At 52.1% G+C, this 24,078-nt stretch overlaps 1 protein-coding gene across 1 annotated transcript in view; it reads left to right on the top strand.

Annotated features, from left to right (window-relative positions):
• The window catches only part of GALNT10 (polypeptide N-acetylgalactosaminyltransferase 10), a 194,249-nt gene that overhangs the window by 158,735 nt on the left and 11,436 nt on the right, over positions 1 to 24,078 (top strand). Inside the window, exons 5-8 of the mRNA XM_012653183.1 lie at positions 949 to 1,134; positions 5,063 to 5,246; positions 10,533 to 10,650; positions 22,306 to 22,413. Coding sequence (XP_012508637.1) covers positions 949 to 1,134; positions 5,063 to 5,246; positions 10,533 to 10,650; positions 22,306 to 22,413 — 596 coding nt within the window. The remainder of the gene's footprint in view (positions 1 to 948; positions 1,135 to 5,062; positions 5,247 to 10,532; positions 10,651 to 22,305; positions 22,414 to 24,078) is intronic.

Raw genomic sequence — 24,078 nt, 5'->3', positions numbered from 1 at the left:
TAAACTATAGGTTTCTTTTGTAGCCATTCTGGAGTCTTTATAGAGGACCCTAACCCTGATTAAAATCAGAGACACCAACAGTAAGGCTGGGACTTTAGTAGAAAGAAGCTGTCTTTGGTATTTATTCAAAACAGCTTTTCTGGGCACAGGGCAGAAGTCCAACCCGCATTAGCATAAGCAAGGAGAGGGGTTTGTTGCCGTATGTGATGGGGACATCGAGGACATCAGGCACAGGGGCGTCTGGGGAATCGAAATGTCATCAAGACAATGTCGTTATCTCTCGACTGTCATTTTTACACGTTGGCTTCGGTTTCAGCAGATTCTCCCTACCGTCTCTCATCGCCTTATTTTGTCAAAGATGTCGCCAGCAGCTGCAGACTTATGGCCAACCAACTAGCAACTCTAGCAAAAAGGAAGGGCCTCATTTTTCAATAGTTCTGAAAAACAGTCTCAGGACTAATCCTCTGGACCAACTCAGGTCACATGGCCATCCTTGAGCCAATCGCTGTGGCTGAGGGAATGGAATGCCCTGATTGGTCAGGCCTGCAGCACAGGCTCCTCCCTTGAACTGGGACATGGGGTCAGCCCCACCCAGGGTTGATGGACTGAGAAGGGGAGGGGTGGTGTCTCAAAACCAAGATGTCGTTACCAGAGAGTGAGGGAATGGGTCCCCACCAGGCATAAACCACAAATGTCCACAACCTTGGACTCTCTGTGTTCCAGGTCTGAACACTATCTCTGGACCTCTTTGAGCCTTCATTTCCCCATCTGTAGTGCTCAGGTGGTGATCCCTGCCCTTCTTGGCCCTATCTGAAAGGTCCGATGAGGCAGTGTACAGGGAAGCCGTGTCTAGACTGTAAAGTGCAGCGCACACGTAAGGGAGCAATCATAACAACGATTACTAAGCAACTGTTCTTACCCATCTCTCCTCTCCTGTCTCCCTCACAGAGCACCTGAAGAAGCCACTTGAAGACTACATGGCTCTTTTCCCCAGTGTGAGGATTCTCCGAACCAAGAAACGGGAGGGGCTCATCAGGACCCGGATGCTGGGGGCCTCCGTGGCAACTGGGGACGTCATCACATTCTTGGATTCACACTGTGAAGCCAATGTCAACTGGCTTCCCCCTTTGCTTGGTAAGGGGGTCCCTCCCACTTCGAGGGAGGCGGCCTGGAAGGAGCCAGCCGCCACCAGCCCCAGTCCGCTACGGGGAGTCACTCACAAGGGTTCCCTTGCCTGCCTTAGGTGCACCCAGCACAGCGCCAGGCGCCATGAGGGATTTGGAAGTCCAGGCGTGCTCAAAGAGACCTTTAAAATCCAGCCAGTCCTGTCCCTTCATTCACGGACAAGGAAGCTGAGACTCAGAGAAGGGAAGTGATTTGCCCAAAGTCACACACCACTTCGGTGTCCAGGGACATGACTGCTTCCCTCAGATTACTTCAAGTTTTACTGGAAGGCGAGCCAAGGCTGTCTTCTGTGAGGAGCCAAGCTGTGGGAGGGCATCATGTCAGCTTGGAATAGTTGCCACTTACTGCACTGCCACTGTGAGCCAGGCGGGTTGTAAGCATTATGTCTGTTCTTCGCAAACCGTGCAAGGTCAAAAGTATCCCTTTCTGTAGTAAAAGAAACTGAGGTTCAGAGATACTGAGTGACTCGCTTGTCCCCTTGGGCTGTAAGTTCAAAGTCACCATCTGTCAGCCTCCAAAGTCTATTCTCTTCCACAATTCCACGTGGCCTCCCTAAATTCACTACCTCTTAGACAGGAGTTGCAGACAGATACCAGGGAAGGGCTATGGACAGGGGGCAGCATGATCCAGGAGCCACCCCCATAGCCTGGGGACAGGAGGTAGACGCGAGGATCAGAGGCTGGGCTTGAGGCACCTGGTAGCTGGTGAGGAACAAGGCCCGAATTTCAAGGAGTTCAGCTTTGAGGAAGGCAGTGGGCTGGTGCTAACAGGCGGACGTTGAAGAGGAAATGTCCCATTGAGAGCAGGAGTCAGGTGAGGGACAGGGCCAGGCCTGGAGGCAGAGTGGGGAAGAGTTTTCACCTTAGAGAGAAAAATGAGTGCCTCCGGAATGGATGGGTAAGTTGTGCATCACAGAAAGCTTCGGGAGCAAAGTTTAGGGCAAACCGGAGCGTGCATCAGCATCATCACCTGAAAGACTTGTTAAAACACAAGAGTGCTCCCTCCTTGCCTCCCAAATCTCCAATCCAGGAGGCCGGGGTGGGGCCTGACAAGTTGCATTTCTAACCAGCTCTCGGGCAATGCCAGCGCTGCTGGTCCAGGGACCACAGTTTGAGAAGCACTCGTTGGAGAATGCCACCATTCCAGGGTAAGGACAGACAGCAAAACCCACCCCATCAACAGGGCAATCCAGCAAGTCTAACTAACACAGGGCAGCAGGAAACTTCATTGTTAGATTCTCCAAGGGTCTAGGATCTTACTGGGTCAGGAAAAGGATATAACCCAGAATTTCTGGGAAACTGTTTATTTAATTAAACCAAGAGATATTCTGCGTCTGCCTCTCCTTACTGAAAGAGAAAAAGAAAAGAAAAAAGCCTCCCCATAAATCGCCTAATTTACAGTCCTGCAGGAACAACCTATTTGTAGGGTCATTCAGCGACTCATAAAGAGAATGGAGTGGCGGGGCCTGCAGCCTCTCTTGTAGTCTAAACAGCCCTTAACTCTGTTTCTATGGAAATATATGAGGGTAATTTTCATAATCTGCAGACATTCATGGAAGAAACATCCCCCGTTCCTTTTTTTTTCCTTCCTTTTCCAATAGAAATGTGAGCCAGTGGTGTAGATTTGAAAGTCTGTCCCTGCTAATATCAGCAGCTGACAGAGCGCATCATGGCTTTTGTCTGCGAAGCCATTAACACCTCCATGCATGGCTCACTCTGCCTCCCAACGAGAGCAAACATTTCTGAGCCCGAGAAGGACTCAGCCCCCCAGTGGAAAGCCACTGTTGATATCATTTCCTTCATCATCATCATCATCATCATCATCATCATCATGGCTCTATTAGGCCCTTAGTGCTTTAGGCCACATTAACATTCGAATTTGCCATCACGTGGTGTGGCAGGCAGGCAGGCTGGGCATTACTATCCACATTTGGCATATGAGAAAACCGACAGGCAAGGGGAACAAGGGAGATGCTCGGCCTTCCAACTCCCGCTTCTGAGCTTCCTTCAGTGATCCCGTCACAGAGTGGCGCCGAGTGCTGATCGCGCCCCAAGGCTGCAAGAAGCAGCTCGGCGCCGATGTCCCGCAGCCCTCACGAGACCCCATGGGATAGGTGCTGTCTTCCTCCATTTCATCAGCCAGGAAACCAAGGCTCAGAGACATCAGATGATCTTATCCAAGGTTCTACTGCCAATAGGTGACAGCACCAGGATTTGAATTTGGGCATTCCGTCCCCAGGTGAGCACAGCACCGTGGAACGCTGTCTTCTGAGGCTGCCTTGACCTCATAACACCCACGATGAGCCAGCAGCCAGAAGAGCACTGTGGCCTCAGCCTCCTTGGAAGTGAAATACCCTGAATGGCTGTGAATAACTAGGAATGGAGACCCTTCTCTAGATCTTTCCCTGGAGAAGAGTCTTAAGCTTCGCTAAGAACCCTCAGGGAGCCTCTCCACAAGGCAAATCCAAGCCAGCCCCAGAGATTCTGATTCAGTGGGCCTGGGCTGGGGGTAGGAATGGGAGATTTTTAAACACACTCCAGGTGCATCTGGCACTGGTGGCCCTCGGTCTGCACTTGGGGGTATACTGCCAATAACAGCATTTCTCAAGCTTTTTAAGCCATGTGCCTCTGTAAGAAATACATCGGACATCTCAGTCCAGTACACAAATGCACAGTCATGCAGTGTGACTGCAACGTGTTTCCTGAAAGAGTTACCACCTGTCACAGTATCCCTTACGCCCTGGAATGCAGCCTGATATTTAGTATTCTTTTCTGGTTCATTGCACATGCACGCACACACAAACACACACACACAATGTCATGACCCACCTCTGGATCATGTAGAAAAAGGCAAAAATGCTGCTTCCTCTCCTGAAAAGCAGTTGTGCTGTAGCTTGATGACACCTGGGCCCCAGCCAGCTCCTGGCCTGCTCTGGTCCTACCAGACTCCCCATTCCAAGTCTTGAACTTGACTCTGGGCCCAAAGCAGCCAGGCATCTCAGCACAGCCCACTTGCCCCTCATGGCAGACTGTCAGCCCCAACAGCTCACTGGCACTCCTGGTGGCAGTCAGGGCTTCGTGGCAGGAGGAAGAAGGAATTCCAAACTGAAGCTGGAATTGTGTTGCTAGGTTGGGTAGAGAGTGAGTTTTGTAGAATCAGCTTCTCCCAGATCTGAGGGGACCATAAAGCCATCTAGGTCAAGGCTCCCATTTGCCTTTGAATCGCCTGGCCTATAGCATTCCTGCAGGGCGCTGGTTGCCAGGCTCTTCTTGCATACAGTCTTGGGGAACTCACAACTTCCTGGGACAGTCCATTCCCTCTTCCACAGCTCGACTGCTGGAAAAATTGAACTGAACTCTCGAAAGGAGGGCCGTTTGCTCACCGACTTCACCCAGGGTGCCAGTGAGCTATCAGGGGCAGACAGGTGCTGGGGTGCCTGCTGCCTGGGGCCATGAGTCAAGTTCAGAGCTTCAAATGGGGAGCCTGGCAGGCTGGAACAGGGGGCCTTCCCAGAAGGAAATCAGTCTCTTTCCATAGCAGTGCTGATCATTAACTTTCAAATATTATGGTATCCAGTCCTCATAACAACCTATGAGGCAGAGCCTCTTCTTATCCTGTTTCATAGAGGAGAATACTGGGGTTTGGAGACATTATTTGTGTAGGTGGCTCAAGGCCCCACTGAGGATGGCAGGACGGGGATGGGAGCCCTGGTCCCTCTTGCTCAGAGCTTGCACTGTCCCTTCCGTCTCAAACTCGAGTGTTCAGAGACATCACCCAGGGAACATGTTAAAAATGCAAGTAAGCTGCAGAATGCAGCATGCACTTAGCCGCTCACCCTACCCTGCCTCACCTAACGGGCATCTCTTGGCTTCTTCAGACCGAATCGCTCGGAACCGCAAGACCATCGTGTGCCCCATGATCGACGTGATTGACCATGATGACTTTCGGTACGAGACACAAGCAGGGGATGCCATGCGGGGCGCCTTTGACTGGGAGATGTACTACAAGCGGATCCCGATCCCTCCAGAACTGCAGAAAGCTGACCCTAGTGACCCATTTGAGTAAGTATGAGCAATCCAGCTCAAGACCCCACCCCAACACACGTACAACTCAGGACCACCTTCTCCCTCAAAAGCCCAGTGCAGAGGGTCCAGCTTCCCAGCCCGGCTCAGTACCAAATGTCCCCAACCAGAAGCACCAGCTCTCCCAGCTTGTCACAGAGCCTGAGCTCATGGACCACCAGGCTGGTCATGTCCACCTTACCCACCTCTGTGCAGTCTGCCAGGATTGCCAGCAGGGGTGAGTACAGCTTCTCATGCCCTCTTCCTCAAACCTGGCACCCAGTTGTAACCATCGTCATCGCCAGGTGCTGGCATAGCACTGAGCACCCTCCACCCTAATCCAATTTAACCCCCAACAGCCATGTTATTGGTTCATATCAATACCAAAAATTACTACCCATGTTTTCCAAATGGAGACACCAATGCTCCCAGAAGCTGAGTAACTTTCCTGGGTCACACGGCTAGTAAGTGGCAAAGGCTAGGAGCAGTACAGGTCTGTCTGCCTCTGGAGCCAGCGTTCCCATCATTCTGTTGTACCCGTCAGAATATTAAGGAGGTAACAGCTTGATCGTGGGCGGGTTGGGGGGCACTGGACTCACAGCATCCTAGAACGTGAAAGCTGGAAGGAACTGTTAATACAAATGAAGGACTCGGACCCTTGCAGACGAGGACAGAGGCCCCAGGGGAAGGAGGTGCTTGCCCTGAGGTACACAGTGAGTTCGGAGCTAAGCCAGAAATAGAGGCCAGCCCCTTTCTGATGCTCCGAGCTCTGCAAGGGTGTTCTCTTCCGCAGCAGGCTCGCCCTCCCACTGCTGTCATGTGAGCCGTTCCAGCCCTCCTGCCAGAGGTGTGGAGAAGATCTTCGGGTACAAAGCCCCAGTCCAGGCTCTCCTGCTGTGTTAGTTTCCTACGGCCACTGCGATAAATTACCACAAACTTAGTGGCTTAAAGCAACACAAATGCATTCTCTTAAAATTCTGGAGGTCAGAAGTCTGAGATGAGTCTTCCTGAGCTAAAATCACAGTGTCGGCAGGGCTGCGTCCCCTCTGGGTGCTCTAGGGGAGAATCCATTTCCTTGCCCTTCCCCGCTTCTAGAGGATGCTCACGTCTTTGGCTCGTGGCCTCTTCCTCCATCTTTAAAGCCAGAAGCGTAGAATCCTCCAATCTCTGTTTCTCTCTCTCTCTCTCTCTCTCTCTCTCTCTCTCTCTTTTTCCTCCCAACACACACCCCTCTGCTTCCATCACCACATCTCCTTCTCTGACGCTCCTGCCTCCTTCTTTTACTCGTAAGCCCTTGCGATGACACGATTGCGCGTGATCGCGTTGGGCTTACCGGGATAACCTCCCCAGCCCGAGATCCGTACCCTTAATCACATCATCAAAGTCCTTTTTGCGTGTACAGTAATGTATTCATAGGTTCCAGGGACTAGGACCCTGACATCCTTGGGGGGCCACACCTCCCTCACCACAGTTTAGCCCCCAGTGAACCCCCACTTCTCTGTGCCTGACCCTTCCCATCTGCCAAGCAGGGCTGTTGGCAGCTCAGCCATTTTCGTGGGCACAGCGCATACCCAGGGTTCCCCAGGGGAGCCCCTAACACTGCGGGCTCCAGGGAAGGCTGAGGGGGAAGAGCTGGGCTTCTCTGAGGACATGAAAAGTGGCCAGCGTGACGGAGCAGCCTGAGCCGAGGGTGCAGGGCAGGAGCAGGTCCCATGTCCCCTTCAGCAGGTCAGATGCCTGTGGTTTCCTCCTGATCTCCTGTATCTTAAACACCGTCAGTCGCTGCTGTTAGACCCCTTCCTAGTCCAAAGATACAGTTCAGCCGGGACCACATCATGCACTCAGCCCCCACCCTCCATGGCCTCAGAGTCAACCCTCAGCTGACTAAACCCCTGGAACATGATAGTAGTAACAGGAGTGACTATTGATAACATTCCGCCTGCATCGCGAAGCACTTTCTACTGACATCACTGTGCATGATCCTCATGACAGCGTCCTCAGGAGTGAGTAGAGCTGTCCCCATTTGACCGATGCAGATGATGTGCTTCAGAGACTTACCCGAGATGACATGACAGCAGAAGCTGAGGTTGGAATGGGCTGCTCCAGAAAATGGGATTTTCAGGGTGGCCAGGGGGTCATCAGAACGCCCTTTATTGTGCGAACCTTTGCAACAAGCAGACTCACTGGCCCTGGATTCGACAGGTTCTTAAGGATGGGTCTTGGCCCTTCTGTCGTCCTCGCTGCATGATAGGAAAGTGTAATCCAGCTCATGTCGCTGGCCGGTAGCGGAGGCTCAGCCAGTGTCCTGTGGGCCTCGGCGTCCTCGTCGGGACACTGAAGTGGCAGGCCTCGCCCTAGAGCAGTGGCTGTCAATGCTGGCTGCACAGTGGCATCATCTGGGGAGCTTGTAAACAATGCCTGGCCGCCCTCCAGATCAGTTACGCCGGACTCCGGGTGTGGGATACGGGCATCATTGTTTGTGAAACTCCCAGGTGACACTGCTGTGTGGCCAGGGTTGAGAGCCACTCGCCTAGATGCTTTCTGAGGGACTCTCCAGCCTTTGTTTCCCAATTCCTTCCAGAAGTCTCTCTTCTGTATTGTAGCCGGACAAAACCCTGGGGAGCAGCAAATAGAGGAATCCTGGTCATTTTCTGCACACTTTCCCACCGTGCCCAGCGAGTGGGCAATCTGCAGGCACAGCATGGTGTAATGATGTTTAAAAGACTTGGGTTTCAATCACAGACCCCAGTTTGAAGCACAGCTCATCCACTTAGTAACTGCATGCCCTTGAGCAGATTATGTGGCATTTCTGAATTTCTAATTTCTCCACCGGAAAAGGGGGCTAGTCCTAGAGCACTGTGAAAACTAGAGATAGTGTTGGGAAGGTGAGTGGCACACACTGGACCCTCGGCATTGTCACCAGTATTGCTAAACACAGCAGAAAACAGGACAGGCTGAAGGACAGGCCTCCCTCTGCGGGCAAAGCCTCGAGCACCCCAAATTCCTTATGGTGAATATCCTGCCTGTTCCTCACAGCTCTCGGCCCCTGCCACTGGCTTCCACCCAGGCTGATTTCCACGTGCAGAGCCCTAGGTTTGGCTTCCCACGAAGCACCAAGTTAGAAACACTCTCGGCCTCTCCAAGCAGTACAATTGCAGCTACAGCCAAAATACCCGAAACCCCACAATCTTCAGAAGACAAAGGGGAGTCGATACTAATAACACCTTATTTTCTTGTAGTACTAGAAACTTTTAGAAATATACTACCAATGTAGGACAGGAAGCATAGCCATACCTCTACTGCGTAGAGGGAGAATCAGGCTCAAAGAGTTTTAATCAAAATCATCCAATATAATGTGAGCCACATATGTAATTTTATTTTTTTAAAAACAGGTAGACAGTTAAAATTCGTTTTAATAATATATTTTATCTAAACCAGTATATCCAAAATACGATCATTTTAACATGTAACCAACACTTTAAAATTATCGATGAGTTCTTTCGTGCTCTTTCCTTCCTACTAAGTCTTGGAGACGCAGCGTGTGTCTCATACGGCACATCTCAGTTCAGACCTGTCCCGTTTCGAGTGCTCGGTTGTCACCTGTGGCCCGCGGCCACCATACTGGGCAGCACAGGGTCGATGGTTGAACACGGCATCTCGGTCACACAGAAGAGGGAGGGGGGTTCTTAGTTTCTGGTCCCCTGTCCTTTTCATGTATCTGTTGCTTCTGGACTGTTCCTTCCTGACGGGAGGCGGCATATTGTATTGGCAAGGGGTGTGGACTGTGGCTCGGATTAAAGATTCGGACCCCAGCAGCGCTGCTTACTAGCCGCGGGGCCTGGATCGAGTTCCTGTCTGCTCTCCAGCTGCAGGGGGGGTGCCGAAGAGGGGGTGCCGCTCAGGAGGCCTGCGCAAGAGGTCGAGGGGAGGACTGAATTCGTTTTATTAATAAATAGTTCGATACAGCACCTGGCATGTTCGAGCCCTCGGCAGACATTCGAGGGGCTCCCTTTGTGAAGGAGTCGCCGCCTGTGCTGCAGAGGCTCTTCTGCTACAGGGAGGCCTGGGCAGCTTGTGGGTTAGCTGAGGTCTTTTAAATCAGCCCCCTGGCCGTGAGCTTGCGGCTCCCCGGGCTGGGAGTGGGAGTGGAGGTTGCCGCCGGAGTGCATTGGTGTGAGGGTTTGGAGTCTTCCAGTGGAGCTGGACAAGGACGCAGCCACTCTCTGATAGATTGTCACACAGCAAAGGCGGGTCGGCCCCTACCGGGTGCCGGCCTTGTGTGAGGCAGCCCCTTGGACTTAGCACGATGCCATGCTGACTCCCTGGCCCCGTGGGTACCACACGATTTATCATCTCTGCGCCCTTGTTTATGTGGTTTTTCTCCTCCCGGTCCTTCCCTCCCCCCAGCTACACTGTGCACAGACCCACTCAAATGCCACCTCCCCTGCGCACCCTCCCTTGCCCCTGCTCCCTGCTCACCCCTGAGAGCTGGAAGCAGACAGGCTCCTTTCGCGTTCCTGCAGTGCTCTGCACCTCCCAGAGGCCCTTACTACACCAATCTTCTGGATCCTTCTGTGCTGAGGTGGCTGCCCCCGAAGGCCTCTGATTTACCTCAATCTTCTCAATACCCACCCAGCACCTGCTCTGCAGCTGGCACTCAGTGAACACACTAATAAGAGAATGAATGAACGGAGTGAACCTCCTCTCCCAGTTCAACTGACAGAACAGAGACTGTGGCTCCTTCTATAAACGTCACAGCAGAACAGATGTCCCTGCTGGGCTTGCTAAGTAATAATCATCAAAGGAGCATGTTTGAAAACAGGGACTCCAAGTGCCACCCCCCAAGATTGTTTCAGTAGGTCTGAGGCGGGGCCACAAGCTGGATTTCCCTCTCTGAGAGATTCTACAGCATGGACAGGCTCGGAGAGGCCTGACTCAGACCGTTTCGTGGAAGGACTAAAGATATACACGTATATGATCCAACTAGCAGGCCCATGGGGAAAAGTGTACTGTGATTTCATTTCACAAGTATCCTTGGGTGTTAATCATATAAAGGAACTTGGGATCCATTTGGTTAAAATGCAGCACTTGCGAAGGGAAGTGTAGGCAAAAAAGAGGAGAGCCTGGAGCCTCACTCAGAAGGGCTTGGGTTCCCTGGCAGACACGTGGGCTGTGTTCACAGGGCAGCACGGACGCTGTCACTGTGGGAACAGAGTTCTCAGGCTGCACGAGGAGCACGTGGCCAGGACATCTGCATCGTCACACCACGTTCTTCTTCTCTGACAGGTCTCCCGTGATGGCCGGTGGACTGTTCGCCGTGGATCGGAAGTGGTTCTGGGAGCTGGGCGGGTACGACCCAGGCTTGGAGATCTGGGGAGGGGAGCAGTATGAAATCTCGTTCAAGGTGAGCCAGCTCTTCAGAAACCCCCTCTCCTTGGCACAGCCCCCTGGTGCCTGTCCTGGCAGGTGCCCTCCTAGTGAGGGGAGGCAAGTAGAGCTCAGCCCAAGGCCCCACACAGTTGGAAATAATAGAACCGGAGCCCGAACCCAGGTCTGCCTGACCCCAAAGCCCATGCTCTGACCCACTATGTTTCATGGGCCTCTGCTAGGACATCAGGAAAAGCAGTTGAGAGGAAAACTAGCCTAAGAAGTTGGCTGCCGTCTCTCACCCTTTCTTCTCAGTCTTTGCCTCTTCCTGGGGTTATTCCTAATTTACTTAGATATTCTGCAACCTCTTAGTGAATCAAATTAGTAACAGTCTAAGTCAAAAATAGCAAATCAGTTTTCTCTCCCAGCCAACTCTGATCCATTGGTAGGGGCTGCCCAGGTCTGTGTTGATAAGTATTGTGAGGCTGCATCCAAGCTTATCAGAAAGAGTAGTAATTGATTAGTGATGTCTGCCATGGGTGCAGCTTTGCTGGGTGATGGCACATACGTCATTCATTTAGTATCCCCAGCCCATGTAGTCTGGTTTTCCAAATGTAACATCCTCGTGAGTACAGTGAAATCACACACACAAAGAATCAGAAGAGTTTAACTTCACAGTTCTCCAATCTGTCAGTTAAACAAGCTTGACTTATGAAGTAGTCTTCCAAGTTTGTTCTCAGTATAGACACATCTGAGTTGTGAGCTCTCACCGGAACGTAAACTTCAATAGGAGAGGGATCTTTCTGCGTTTGACTCACCACTGTGTCCCAAGTACCTAAACGGTTGCCTGAAATGGAAATGACACTTGATAAATATTTGTTGGTTGAATGAATCATCAGAGCAGGTGTTGCACTGGGCAGAATCAGCCTCCAAGCTCCTAACTGGCTCCTGGGTCTAGAAGTCCCCCCTTCAGACACCCCCTCCATGGAGAACAGTGAATGGAGAAAGATTTGCCCAGAGGAATTTCTAAACCCAAAATGATTTCATTCATTCTGTGTGTTTCAAAGACCCAACCACTGATGCCCATCGGCACTTATGGCAGAACAAACCACATTTTTCTCCACACAGTTTGTTTACAAAGGACTCGGTAATGAAGCCATGTTGGAAGTCTCTCATCCAGGAGGGGAGGGGAGGCTGGTTTGTGTTTCCATTTGATCCAATTATGCCCGTCACTCTCCAGAGGAAATGAGACGGTGTAATGAGGAGGCTCCCGTGGCCTGGAAAGGAGACTTTTCTCCCTTGGCGTCCTCTCTCCTGGCTTTGGGAAGGCGAGTTCCCAGAGCCAGCGACAGACCATCTGCCAGAGCATTGTCTCGCAGGCCCCTGCGGAAAGCCTGCCCGCAGGCCGCGGGGAACAGGCGAGCGCATTCATCTGCTGGCAGCGCCTCCCTGGATTACGGGTGTTCTGTCTCAGCCAGCGCCGGGCATTTACCAAGGGCCAAATTCTCTCCGATTAATCTCTGCTAAACCCCTTTTCTTCTTGGTGACAGAGAGAAGAGATGGTCTGAAAGGCATAAGTGTGTTTTCAGAAATTAAGATAAATCGATATGTGCCGTCAGGGCTGAGGGATAAATAATTTGGCTCTGTTTCCAAACCAGGCTGTCTATCCTGATGGGAAAACCCTAGAAAAGATGTTCCAGCAGCTCTGAAATTTCTGTAAGAGTCATTGATTCTTTCTCTGTTCCTTCCTCCTGCCATCTCTCTGTCTCTCTCTGCGTGTGTGTGTCTCTCTCAGCAAAGTTCTCCTGCGTAGAGGTCAGAATCTTCCCAGTTCTAGAGGCTGCATGAGTCTTTAACTCCACAGCTCGGCCTCCAGCTAGCTTCATGAGCCAGCCGCTGCCTGTCCCCACACCTTCCCCCTTTCCTCTTGCCCCATCGCATTAGTCTGGATTCTTGGTTACAGGTGACCAAAATCCTAGTCAATGTGATTTAAGCACAAAGCAAGAACTGATGGGGCCCACCCAAATGAAATTCCAGGGTAGATCCTACAGGCCTGGCTGGATGCAGGACTGACCCGTCTCACAGGCTCAGTCTCTCATCCCCTGGCTCTGCTTTCGTCTGGGCTGGCCTCCCCCTCGGGCAGGCTTTCTTTCATGGAGAGCCCCAGCAGAGCTGTGGAAAGGAAGTTCCTCTTTCCCCTCATCCTGTAGCAATCCCATGTGGAGTCTTCATTGGCCTGCTGGTCCCTTGCAGCATTCTGATTGGTCAATTGCAGTCACATGTCCATGGAGCCAGGAGGGTGGGGAGCAGACATCAGGAAGGTCTCTGAGCATTGTTCCCAGAGGGAAACCCATCCTCTGAGTAGAGGCACGAAGCCTCGGGGGAGGCCGGGGTTTGCTTTGCTCCATACTGACAGGGTTACCGAAAGGCCAGCCCAGTCCCAGACTGCCTCAGCCAGAGGAAAAAAAACACTGATTTTTCTTCCATAAAACTCACAGCATTGTCAAGAAGATGAAGTGAAATAGGACGTGTGAAAAGAAGGCAGGACTCACCCCAGAAGCTGGTCAAGGGTGACTTTGCGACCCAGTGCCCGCAGCAGTTAGGTGACTGGGCCAGGGTCCCTCAGCTAGAATGTGGCAGTGCCAGAGCCAGGTGTCCTGGCTGCTAGCCCAGCGCTCTCCTTCCACCTGGCGGGAGGGTGGATGGAGAAAGGGTGCGTCCATTCCAGAGAGAGGCCTTTGTTACAGGAAGGGCCCAGAGCTCAGGACCAGCCCCAAAGGGGGTTCAGTTGCTGCATAGGAGGGAGAAATGATTTCCGAAAGCCAACCCAAGTGGCAGAGAGAGACCCAGGGCCACCATCCAAGCCCCTGCATGGCACTGCATTTCCCTGTCCTCTTCCCTGCCCCTCCCAGCGCCCTCTGTCTTGGACCAGCCGCAGCATCACTGCCAGGAACGTGGCGCTCATTTCTTCCTTCCCTGGGTTACCCAAGGATGCTGGGAACATGCTCTGCTACGTGCAGCATCTTCCTCCCAGGGCCACATATGCTGAGCCTTCCAAGAGCTGTCTGCCGGGAACAGGGAAGGCATTCTGCTCCTGACTCTCAGCAAGCCATTAGAAATTCCATGAGTGTTTGTGTCCGTGGGAGACTGCCCCTCCCACCGTTCCTCCAAGAAGATGGCTAAAGGCCCAAGGGTCACCTGTCCACACATTACTCCCTGACCAGCACACACCTGTCTCTTCATGCTTTGGCTCTTTTATCACTAAAAATGGCAACAATAATAACTTCTTCAAAGGTTTATTGTAAGAACTAAATGGATGATAAATTCATTTGGCCTGGAGCCAGACAAAAAGGAGGCACATTATATGGTAGCTGTAGTGATCATGACCTTCATGTTAGGTACAGGGGTAGAACAGCATGGGATTAAGTACATGGGCTTCAGAATCAAACTGCCTGGTTCTACTGCAAGCTCCGTCAGCTAGCTGCTGTGTGACTTTGGGAAAGTGACTTAACCTCTCTGGACTTACCTTCTTCATCTGATTTAGGGGTTAGAATAATCCTTCATAGTGTGGTTGTGAGCATGCTATTAGTCAAGATAGATTAAAAGCTGAGCTCTGTGCCTGGCACGTAATAAATGGTCAGTAAATGGTAGCTGTTAATGTCAGCATTGCTGCGGCTGTTGTGATGGGGCTGTGGCTGCAGGAAGATGAGTGGTAAGAGCTTTGAGGCTGGCAAGACAGAGGCCAAAGGCTTTGGCTTCAGGCCCAGTTCTGGAACAAACTCGGTGAGACCTTGGTCTCATCTGCCCTTTCTGCTGAACTTTTATTTCCTCATGTACAAAGAGGCACTAAGAAGCCCAAATTCACAGGGCTGTTGGGAGATACAGCGTGAACTGGCAGACACGTCCACCTGAGGGAGGTTGTCAGCCACCCCAGTATGCAGTGGCTCTCAAAGTGTGGCTCCTGGACAAGCAGCATTAGCATCACCTGGGAGCTTGTTAGAAATGCAAATTATCGGGCTCCACCCCTGGCTGCTGAGTCCCCGCTGCCAGTGCAGCCCAGCCAGCTGGGTTTTAACAAGCCCTCAGGGGATTCTGATGCTCGCTCAAGGTTGAAAATCACAGCTGTAACGAATAGGTGGGGTCTTGTACAGAGAAAGTGCGAAGGCGTGGGTGTGGGAGGACAGAGTAAGTGGGTAGGTTGCTTGGCAGGTTGGCCAACAGGTTCCAACACCTTAAGCTTTCAAGGCTGTATATCACTGGGTCCACCGTTAGTAGGTGGTTTCTGTTCCATTTCTTCTAGCAGAGTTTTACAGCAAAGCTGACCAATGACCAGGTCATGTGTGAATGAATGAATGAGTTAATTAATGTTTGTATTGGGCTGCAACAGTCATGGAAAGAAAAACACATGTGCTCCCCGGGGCAGAGAAGCGAGTGCTTGCAGCCGGTTCCCAGCAGCCCAGGGGGTGTGGAGAGGGTGGGAAGCGATAGGACCAGGGGACAGAGAGCCTTGATTGCAAGCCCAGGGGGACCCCTCTGTTCTGCTTTTAGGGATCTTTGAGGAAGCCCATGATGGCATCAGGACCGGGCCCTAGGGAGATTAGGCCAGGAAGGCACAGTCTCCACGGAGCTCTCGGATCTGCCTAGTTCTGGGGGACCCAACCCCAGATTCCATCCTGGGTTCTGCCATTTATGAGCTGAGGAACTGGGGAAGGTACTTGATCTCAGTAGACCTCAGTTTCCTCCTGCGTAAGAGGGTGTGACAGAACTTCCCTCACTGGGTCACTGGGTTATTGTAAGATTGCTGTATTCCAAATATGAGTCAAAACCTAATGTAAGGTGGCCGGGCGCAGTGGCTCACGCCTGTAATCCTAGCACTCTGGGAGGCTGAGGCGGGAGGATTGCTTGAGCTCAGGAGTTCGAGACCAGCCTGAGCAAGAGCGAGACCCCGTGTCTACTAAAAATAGAAAGAAATTAATCGGACAACTAAAAATATATAGAAAAAATTAGCCAGGCATGGTGGCGCATGCCTGTAGTTCTAGCTACTCGGGAGGCTGAGGCAGAAGGATTGCTTGAGCCCAGGAGTTTGAGGTTGCTGTGAGCTAGGCTGACGCCACGGCACTCTAGCCCAGGCAACACAGTGAGACTCTGTCTCAAAAAAAAAAAACAAATAAATAAATAAAATAAAAAAAACCCTAATGTAACCACGCACCTGTTCTTGGGGGAGTGGTTAACTATAAACGCTTAGGGATATTGTTGAAATAGTCAAATATTTATTAATTTAGATATACATATGCTTAAAACCATATTATATAAAAATACTGTGTGAATTTAGAAGTAAATTAAAATAGTTTTTAAAGTAAAATTGTTCTTCCCTACTCTTCTTTACCAACTGCATCTAGGAGCCTATATAAACATCCAAAACTAGCATGACTGAGGTTGTCACTACATGCTGGTGATACTCTTGAAACAGTATCTTCTTGTGCAAAACCAACTAATACTTTCAACACAGCACGTAGTTCTTTTCAGAGGGGAACTGTGTGGCTTACATGCAGTGCCCTCCACCAGTGGTGACAGGTGCCACGTGTCCACCTGACACCATGCGGATAGCTCACAGTGTCCTCCAAGCTTCTGTGTTACCTCATTTTAGCCTCTCCATACCCCTAGGAGGTAGGTAGTAATTTTTCCCATTTTGCAGATGAGGAAACTGAGGCTTTCAGGCTTACAAAACTTGCTTAAGAGCCTGGATCAGACCTCAGTTTTGTCTAACTCTAGGACCAAGCTTACCCTGTGTGCCTCCTAAGCACACAGCTAATGCCGAATAATTGGTGGCAATTATTAGCGTATTATTTCCCCCCAAGTGCAACTGATTAGGGTGTGAACTTCACTGGGGTCCTCTGCAGAGAAGCCAACAGCAAAGACAAGGCTGGCTGCCGGTCTTTGCCCTGCCTACAAGCAAGTTGGTGCCGTGGGATTCCTGGTTGGCTTCCAGGCAGCCCTTCCTTGGCAGAGAGACGTTCCGCTCCAGCCTTTGCCTGCCCACTTCCCCTCCGCGGACGGGCCCTTCTGCCATGCGCTCTCTCTCTCTTTGGGTCCCATTGTGTTTTCCTGATGCACATCACTCGTTTCTTTCCTCAGTTTAGGAGATAAGAGCAAGTAATTGTCTTTTATAGACACTGTAATGAAGCCTGTCATCACACAAAAGAAGTTTGCTAATAAAATAAATCAAAGCAGCCATGAAAATGAATGGGGAGCGGCTTTCACAATCAGATTTGTGCTCGTCTAGAGGCGGGCGCTTCTGGTGGGAAGACACCCGCAGCGGGAGTGGAAGGGCACCAAGGCACGAGCTGGCAGGATGTTTGGGGGCTCCTCGTGGTGGAAGGCAAGGCTTCCAGAGCAGACAGCTGCATCCCCCGTGCGGGAGGGAGGGAGTTAGGGAGGGGACAGGGCAGGGAGAAGGCTGACACCAGATAACACGAGAAGAGGGACTGCAAAAATGTCATCTCGGCGGCCTGTGTTTGTTCCTGTCTTAAACAGGATGGGTTCCGGTCAAATGTGAACCGGCTGCTGCCAGCCTGGCCGCTCCCTTCTCTTTGCCACCAGCTGAGCCCCCTTCCTGTCGGGTGGGTGAGAGGACAATGCCCGTGGGTGGCCAGGCCCCAAATGGTATAGGTGACTCTGCCCCACCGCACCTGGCCCTGGCTATCTCCTGATCAGCTGCAGGTTTTGCCACCAAGTCCATGAAGAACAACTATGTCCTCTCTCTGAGCCTCAGTTTCTCCATTTGGGAAATCAGACCACAGAATAAAAAACATGGTGGTGTTGGGCAAAAGGGAAAAAGCTGTATAATTTCAAGGTGGTGGTATTTCTTCTCGTCCTTTCACAAGTAGAAAGGACTAACATTTGTCAGGTTCTCCAGGAGCCAGGCATTGAGCTAAGTGCTGTTCGCAGCTGTCTTGTCCCATCTCAACAGCCTCGTGCGATCGTCATCCCCATGTCACAGGTGAGGACAGCGAGGCTCCCCAGGATAAGCGGCTTGCACAAGGTCACACAGCTGGCGTGGTGGTGTTAGGATTGGTATGCAAGGAGTCAGGCTGCAGTGCGCATCTGGGTCTTGAATGGTCCCTGGCTCAGCTGTGAAGGAAAGGAGGAGACGAAAGACACAGAGGATGAGGGACCCGGGCCGTGAGCGTAACTACAGGGCCTGGGACCTGGGACCCACTCCGGCCAGCTCCCCGCCCAGGAGAGTCACGACCCCCTTCCCTGCCCCCAGCTTTTCTCTGTGACAGCCTGTCCTTGAAAGGAGAGTCCCCTCCAGTCTTGGGATCCCTTCTCTCCGTGGCAGACTTGTTACGAGAGGGAGGTGACCGAGCAGTGGCCATGACGATGACACTTTCTCTGGCCTCCTATGTCGGTCGGTCCCACTTCAGCCCAGACAAACCCAGCCACAACCAGCCTGAAAGAGATGGAGATGGGAACTTCTGCCCAAGAAATAACAAAACCTCCTGCTCCCTGCTCCTGACATACATTCTTGCAAAGATTACTATTAATAGAAGCAAAAAAGATGTAGTGCATTTCCTCTGGAGACTAAAGAATTGATGACAAAATGAGATTCATCCTTCTCTCTAGTTAAGTCCCCATTCCCAAGGATTTACATCGGTCTTGATTCACTTCCTCCTTTGTGAATTCTGCGAGTGTGGACTGAGTGCCTCCCGTGGGCAGAGCACTGTGCTAGGCGAGTACAGCAGAGGAGCCCCCTGCCCACACAGAGCCTGCGTCCAGGGGGGCACAGCGGGGCTGGTGAGGACTCTTATGCTACAAGTGACGGGAAATTATCTTAAACTGGCTGTAGCCAAGAAAAAGGGGCAGGGTGGGCTGTCTTCAGCATAACTGGTTCCAGGTACTGAAACAGGTGTCTCCCTCCCTCTCCTTGGCGCGGTGCTGGCTGCGTTCACAGGCAGGTCCGCCCTCACCGTGTGGTGGCAGAGGTGGCCACTGGTGACCGCAATCCATTGTCCCCTTTACTCTCCATCAAAGAGAAAAGTGTGTGGCCATCTGTCACATCAAGCCCCAGCATGCACGGCGACCATCAAAAGTACCCCCTGACCCTACCTTACACCAGCTTCGGAGCCCAGGAGGCTGGGGTGTCCCAGGAGGAGTGGTTGGGAGGACAGTCCCCAGAAGAGAGCAGGTACACTGGACAGGCAAAAACAAGAGCTGCCCAGTGCAGGGAAATAAGACCTGGGCCATAACCCCATGGATAATTAATATTGCACTCTTGGTGAAAGCAGCGATGCAAGGTGCTATGTGTAGGTAGAAAAGGGTGAGAAGCTGCTGAGGAGGTGACAGTTAAGGGGACCTGAAGGATGAGTAGGAGGTAGCCAGGCACAGGGTGGGGCAGGCAGAGGGCGGAGCCTATGGGCAGGGCCCGGCCCTCGGAGGAAGGGGCGTGGTGAGCAAGGGGTGAGTGGGTGAGATGAGAGTGGGAGACGCACCTGGCCTGCACCAGCAAACACCCTGGGGCGTGTTGACTGCTTGTGTATGTTGCATTGTGTGTGGCCAGAGGGCATCCTGAGAGTTGGGGTGGCCTGCACTGGGGTGCTCCCAAGGACTCTGGAGCCGGCAGCAGCTTTAGCTGCAAAGGGTGTCTGTGTCTCTGAGGGTAGCGCATCATATCCTGGGCAGGCAAGCCATGGAGCAAACTAGCTGCCCAAAGCCTCCAGACATCCCAGGAATCTGAGGGTATTCTGGATGCCTCAGACCACAACAGATCAAGGTCACTCTGGTCCCTCGGGAGCCTGCAGGCTGATGGCCAGCATGGTCAGGGCCAAAGAAACCAGAGGTCACAGCAAAAATAAGGATTTGATCATCCGGTTGCATAGAGGTAGTTTTCCCTGCCAGACAGAGCTAGAGACGCAGCCTTGTTAGCTAATGCGAGTTTAATACGGAGTCGAGGGGGCTGGATATCAGCCTGGTCAACTGCCCAGGAGACGTTCAAACACAGAGTAGGGTAAGGTGTCCCACCTGCTCAGCGCTGCTCCGCCACCCAAGGCAGAGGGCAGCCCAGCAGCGACGCGGGCGATATCCGCCAGACAACAGCATCGCTTCCACATCAATCACTTTGTATAAAGGAAGAGTTATTGTTATGGGATGCTGGCGCCTGATCGATATCTCCTGCTTTGAAAATAAACTTCTTGGCTTGGCCTTGACATTAATCTACCATCAGGAGCCCATTATCTCGAGACCAATGTTCTGTTCTATTGACTCGCTTGGGTTTTTTTTCTCCCCCAAGATCAGAACATAATTGCATTTCTCCAGGCAGCACTTCCACTAATTGCAGCCCTGCGCATCCCCTCTCGGGAAGCCCGGGACAGAGTAGTATCTGGGCTGGGGATGGAGACGGCAGGAGGAGATGGGGGACCAAGGACCCTCAGGTGCCAGGTGGAAGAGCGGCCCTTCTAGAACCCCCAAATTAATCAAGACACGAAGCCCGATGGCCAAACCCCATCGAGCAGTTCCCATTGGAAACGGGTTGCAGAAGTCCCCTCTCCTGCCCCTCATTCCACAAAGGAGAGAATATGGCAACAAGATTAATGCTAATGCCCCGATCCAGCTGCGTCCCACCGTGGCCACAGCCCCCTCACCCAGAGCCGTGCCGGCCTGCAGTCCACAGTTGGATTGTGTCATCTCCCTCACTGAAGACTTCCTGTGGCAACGCCTTACTCTGCCCCGCGAGACCCCCATGAGAGCCCCCGCCCGTCTCTCTTCTCTTTGCTCCCTCGGCTCCGGGCTCCGGCTTTCCGTGTGGAGTGACTGTGCCAAGCTTGGCCCTTCCCTGGGGACGTTACGCGCACTCTCTCTCCACCTGTTCTCTCGCTGTTACTTTTACCTTCTTGTCATTTCAGTCCCACCTCACTGATCCCCTCCCGTGAGGCTTTCCCTGCCTGGCGAGCGTAAGGTAGCATCCCTGCATCCACTAGAGTCCATCGGAGGCCTTGCTTTGCCTTCCTTGCACCGCACGATGCCGCCTGAAACCTCTTGCTGTGTCAGTTACCTAGTGCCACAGGAAAGAACTACCCCCCAACATCCATCTTAACATGATAAGCAATTCTCTCCCAGTTTCTCTAGTCTGGGGATTTGGGAGTGGCTTAGCTCGATAGTTCCTGCTTGAGTCTAGGGTGAGGTTACAGTGAAGATACAAGCAGCGCCGCCGTCACCTGCAGGCTTGCCTGGGACTAGCACAGCGCTTCCGACATGGCTGGCGGGTGAGTGCCGTTGGCGCCAGGCCTCAGCCATCGCCACGTGGACCTGTCCGTAGCGCTGCTTGAGTGTCTTCAAACACGGCCTCGGCCGCCCCAAAGCAAGTGATCCCAGAGAGAAAGGTGGAAGCCAGAGTGTCTTTATGACTGCCATTTCTGCAGTATCCTGTTGGTTACACAGGTCAGTCCTCGTGTGACTCATCTGGGAGGCACAAATACCAGGAGGTGAGGAACTTAGGAGCCATCTTGGCGGCTGGCCACCACACTCCTCTTCCATAAGAGCAGGGGCCTTGGCTAACTTGTTCAACACTCTGTGTCCCCAGCTCAGTGCTGGCACGTAGCAGGAACTCCACAAACACTGGCAAGTGTGTGAATGAATAATCGTATCTAGCACAACTGCACCAGTCTTGGGCTAAGCACTTTACATGCAGTGCCTCATGTCCCAGTCCCACCTCATCTAATCCTTTATAGGAAACTGAGTCTCAGAGAAGTGAAGTACCTTGATCAAAGTCGTAAAGTGGTAACTGGCTGAGCCAGGATTTGAACCCAGGTGTGCCGAGGGCCGAGGAAGTGAGAGTGAGCGCGTGCCTCGGTGAGTGAGAGTCAGTGTTGGTTGTGCTTGTTAACAATCCCAAGTTGCCATCAGACCAGCACACGGTCAAACCCAGGAGATCTTTGTGAGAGCAGGTAGCCCTCCCTGGGACGGGGACACGGGGAGAACCCTCAGATCCCACGGTGCAGCCACACCCCGCTCTCGGCTTTGCAAGCCAGACTGCAGAGAGGAGAGGACAAGGGAGGCTGATGGAACGGCTCGGGGCACCCAACAAGGGGCTTAAAGATCCAGGAGGAAACTCCAGAATCGAATGCCAGAGTCAGTAAATATTCAGAGCCTGTGTGCCACCCTATCCCCTCATACCCGTGGCTGATGTCACCATGCGATGCCCCTCGTCTTTCCCACCAGGCCCCGATGTCACCTTAGAATTCTTCTGAGCACCCAGAGGTTTAGAGCTCAGACTCCGGAGTCAGCTAAAACTGGGCTTAAATTCTGGCTCCACCACTTACTAACTCTGTGACCTTGGACAGGTGTCTTAGCTTCTCTGAGCCTCCATTTCAGCATCTGTGAAATGGAGCTATGCTGCTACCTACTTTACAGGTTATCCAATGAGGCTGAGGTGCCGTTGCGCTTGTGGCACTCATGGCCTAGTGTGTGGCACTCATGGCCTAGTGTGTGACACTGATGGGCACGCGCTGCTGTCGGCTGTTTTTACTGCAGCTGTTACTACTGTGTTTTCCCGTGTCGTTAGTTCTGTGATTGGGGCTTCAGTAAACGATCCAGGCTGATGCCTTCTCTGAATGCACTGAGGGACGCTGGCCTTTGAGGGGACGGTGAACTGGATGCAGAAATGTCACCTTCTCTCTCCCTTCCTGCCCTGCAGGTGTGGATGTGTGGGGGCCGCATGGAGGACATCCCCTGCTCCAGGGTGGGCCACATCTACAGGAAGTACGTGCCCTACAAGGTCCCCGCTGGAGTCAGCCTGGCCCGGGTAAGGTGGTGGCTTTCCTGGGGGTGTAGGGAGCGGGGGAGTTGGCCTTGGCCCACCAGCAGCACTGAGGCATCCGGGGCCCCAGGCTGGGGGATCACTAGGTGTGAGGATGTGTCTCCATTTCTCTTGGTGAAATCCAATTTAAAAGAACTTACTGAAAGCCCTACTTAACCACTTATTGGCTGTGTGACCTTGGGAGGGTTGCTTAACTCCTCTGAGCCTGTGTTTCCTCCTTTGTTTAAAGGGAGCTAATTCTTTCCAACTCTTAGCATTGCCAGGAGAATTAAGGAGATGATACAGTTTCCCAAAGTGTGATAGGTGACTTGTTTTTGGTGGGCGGCCTTGGGATTTTTTTTTTTTTCTTTTTTTTAGTTTATTTTGGTTAGAAATGAATGTGTATTAGTGTAGCAAATTGGTGATTTCACAGATATTACTTAGTTTAAAGCTAAAGTAGGTGCAAAGTTAGACCCAGGGTGATTTAAAGAAACATGTTAGATAAATATTAATACAGGTGGAGTGGTGTCTTTGGGAAAGCCTGAGTATTTAAAACTTCCTGGAGGGGAGGGGGAGTTAATAAATGTCTTTCTTTTCCCCCTACCCCCTACCCACTTTCACTGCCAAAAACTCTTGTGTGTCAAACGGTTGCACTGCCTTAAAGTGGTTTAGATCAATCACTGCTTGAATTAAACTGGCCACTGGCTACACATGGAAATCTGTTAGCCAGAGTTTTTTGGTTTTTGTGGAGGTTTTTTTGTATTAAAAGTCTTGGGGGAAAAAAATCATTCAAGGTGACCACAAAGGAAAAACGAAGAGGAGGGAGGGTCCCCAAAGAGTAAAGAGATTCTCAGGGAGGCTTGCGGGGGAAATTAGAAAGGTCACTGCACGGCTTTGCCTCCGCGGAGCCTGCCCCCGCCACCCCCAGGATACCCCGTGCTTGCCTGCTTGCTGTCGATCCACACCGCCCCTGCCCAGTCGCTGCCTCCCCCTCCTTCGTCACCTACCAGCCTTGACGTGCAGCACTGCAGCCCCTGGAACCTGGAGGAGCGTTGTCCTGTAACTTACAAAGCAAACTGAGAGGCTCAAAGAGGCCGCGCTGCTCTCCGTGCTCCCTCCGTGGTGCGAGCTGCGCTCGGGAAAGCGTCGTCGGCAGCTTTGGGGCCGCGTGCAAGAAAGGACAGCCGGCAGTGCCCTCTAGCGGCGGAAGTTTCTAACGACACCCGGACCAGCCATCCGCTCTTAGGACTGCGCCTACAGACGCGGGGGCCTGGGGGCTGGGTTCTAGATTCAGCTCCGAATCACGTGCTTCACAAGCATTATTGGCCATCCCTGAGAAAAGTTTTCCAGGCAGGAAAACAGCGCACAGGCTCGCAGTAAGCCCAAGACTCCGACTCCAATAGCTACACGGAATCGTAGGCACACACTAACCCCAGAACAGGACCAACCCTAAAGCATCCTTTTCCTATCCAGAGCTGTCAATTTCTAAGGCCCACCTGATAGAGAAACACTACTACCTCCTGTTTATTGAGCCATGGATGAACTCCGTGGATAAGAGCTAACTGTAGTAACACTTATGAAAACTTGCTTTGAGTCAGGTATCCTGCAAAGCATCCTATTTATCTCACTTAATTCCCACTATTTTTAATCCCCATTTTAGGGATGAGGAAA

The sequence above is a fragment of the Propithecus coquereli genome, unplaced genomic scaffold, assembly GCF_000956105.1.
Source record: "Propithecus coquereli isolate 6110/MARCELLA unplaced genomic scaffold, Pcoq_1.0 Scaffold419, whole genome shotgun sequence".
Classification (NCBI taxonomy): Eukaryota; Metazoa; Chordata; class Mammalia; order Primates; family Indriidae; genus Propithecus; species Propithecus coquereli.
Note: the sequence above shows the minus strand (reverse complement) of the source record. Positions and strands in the feature narration are given on the sequence as shown.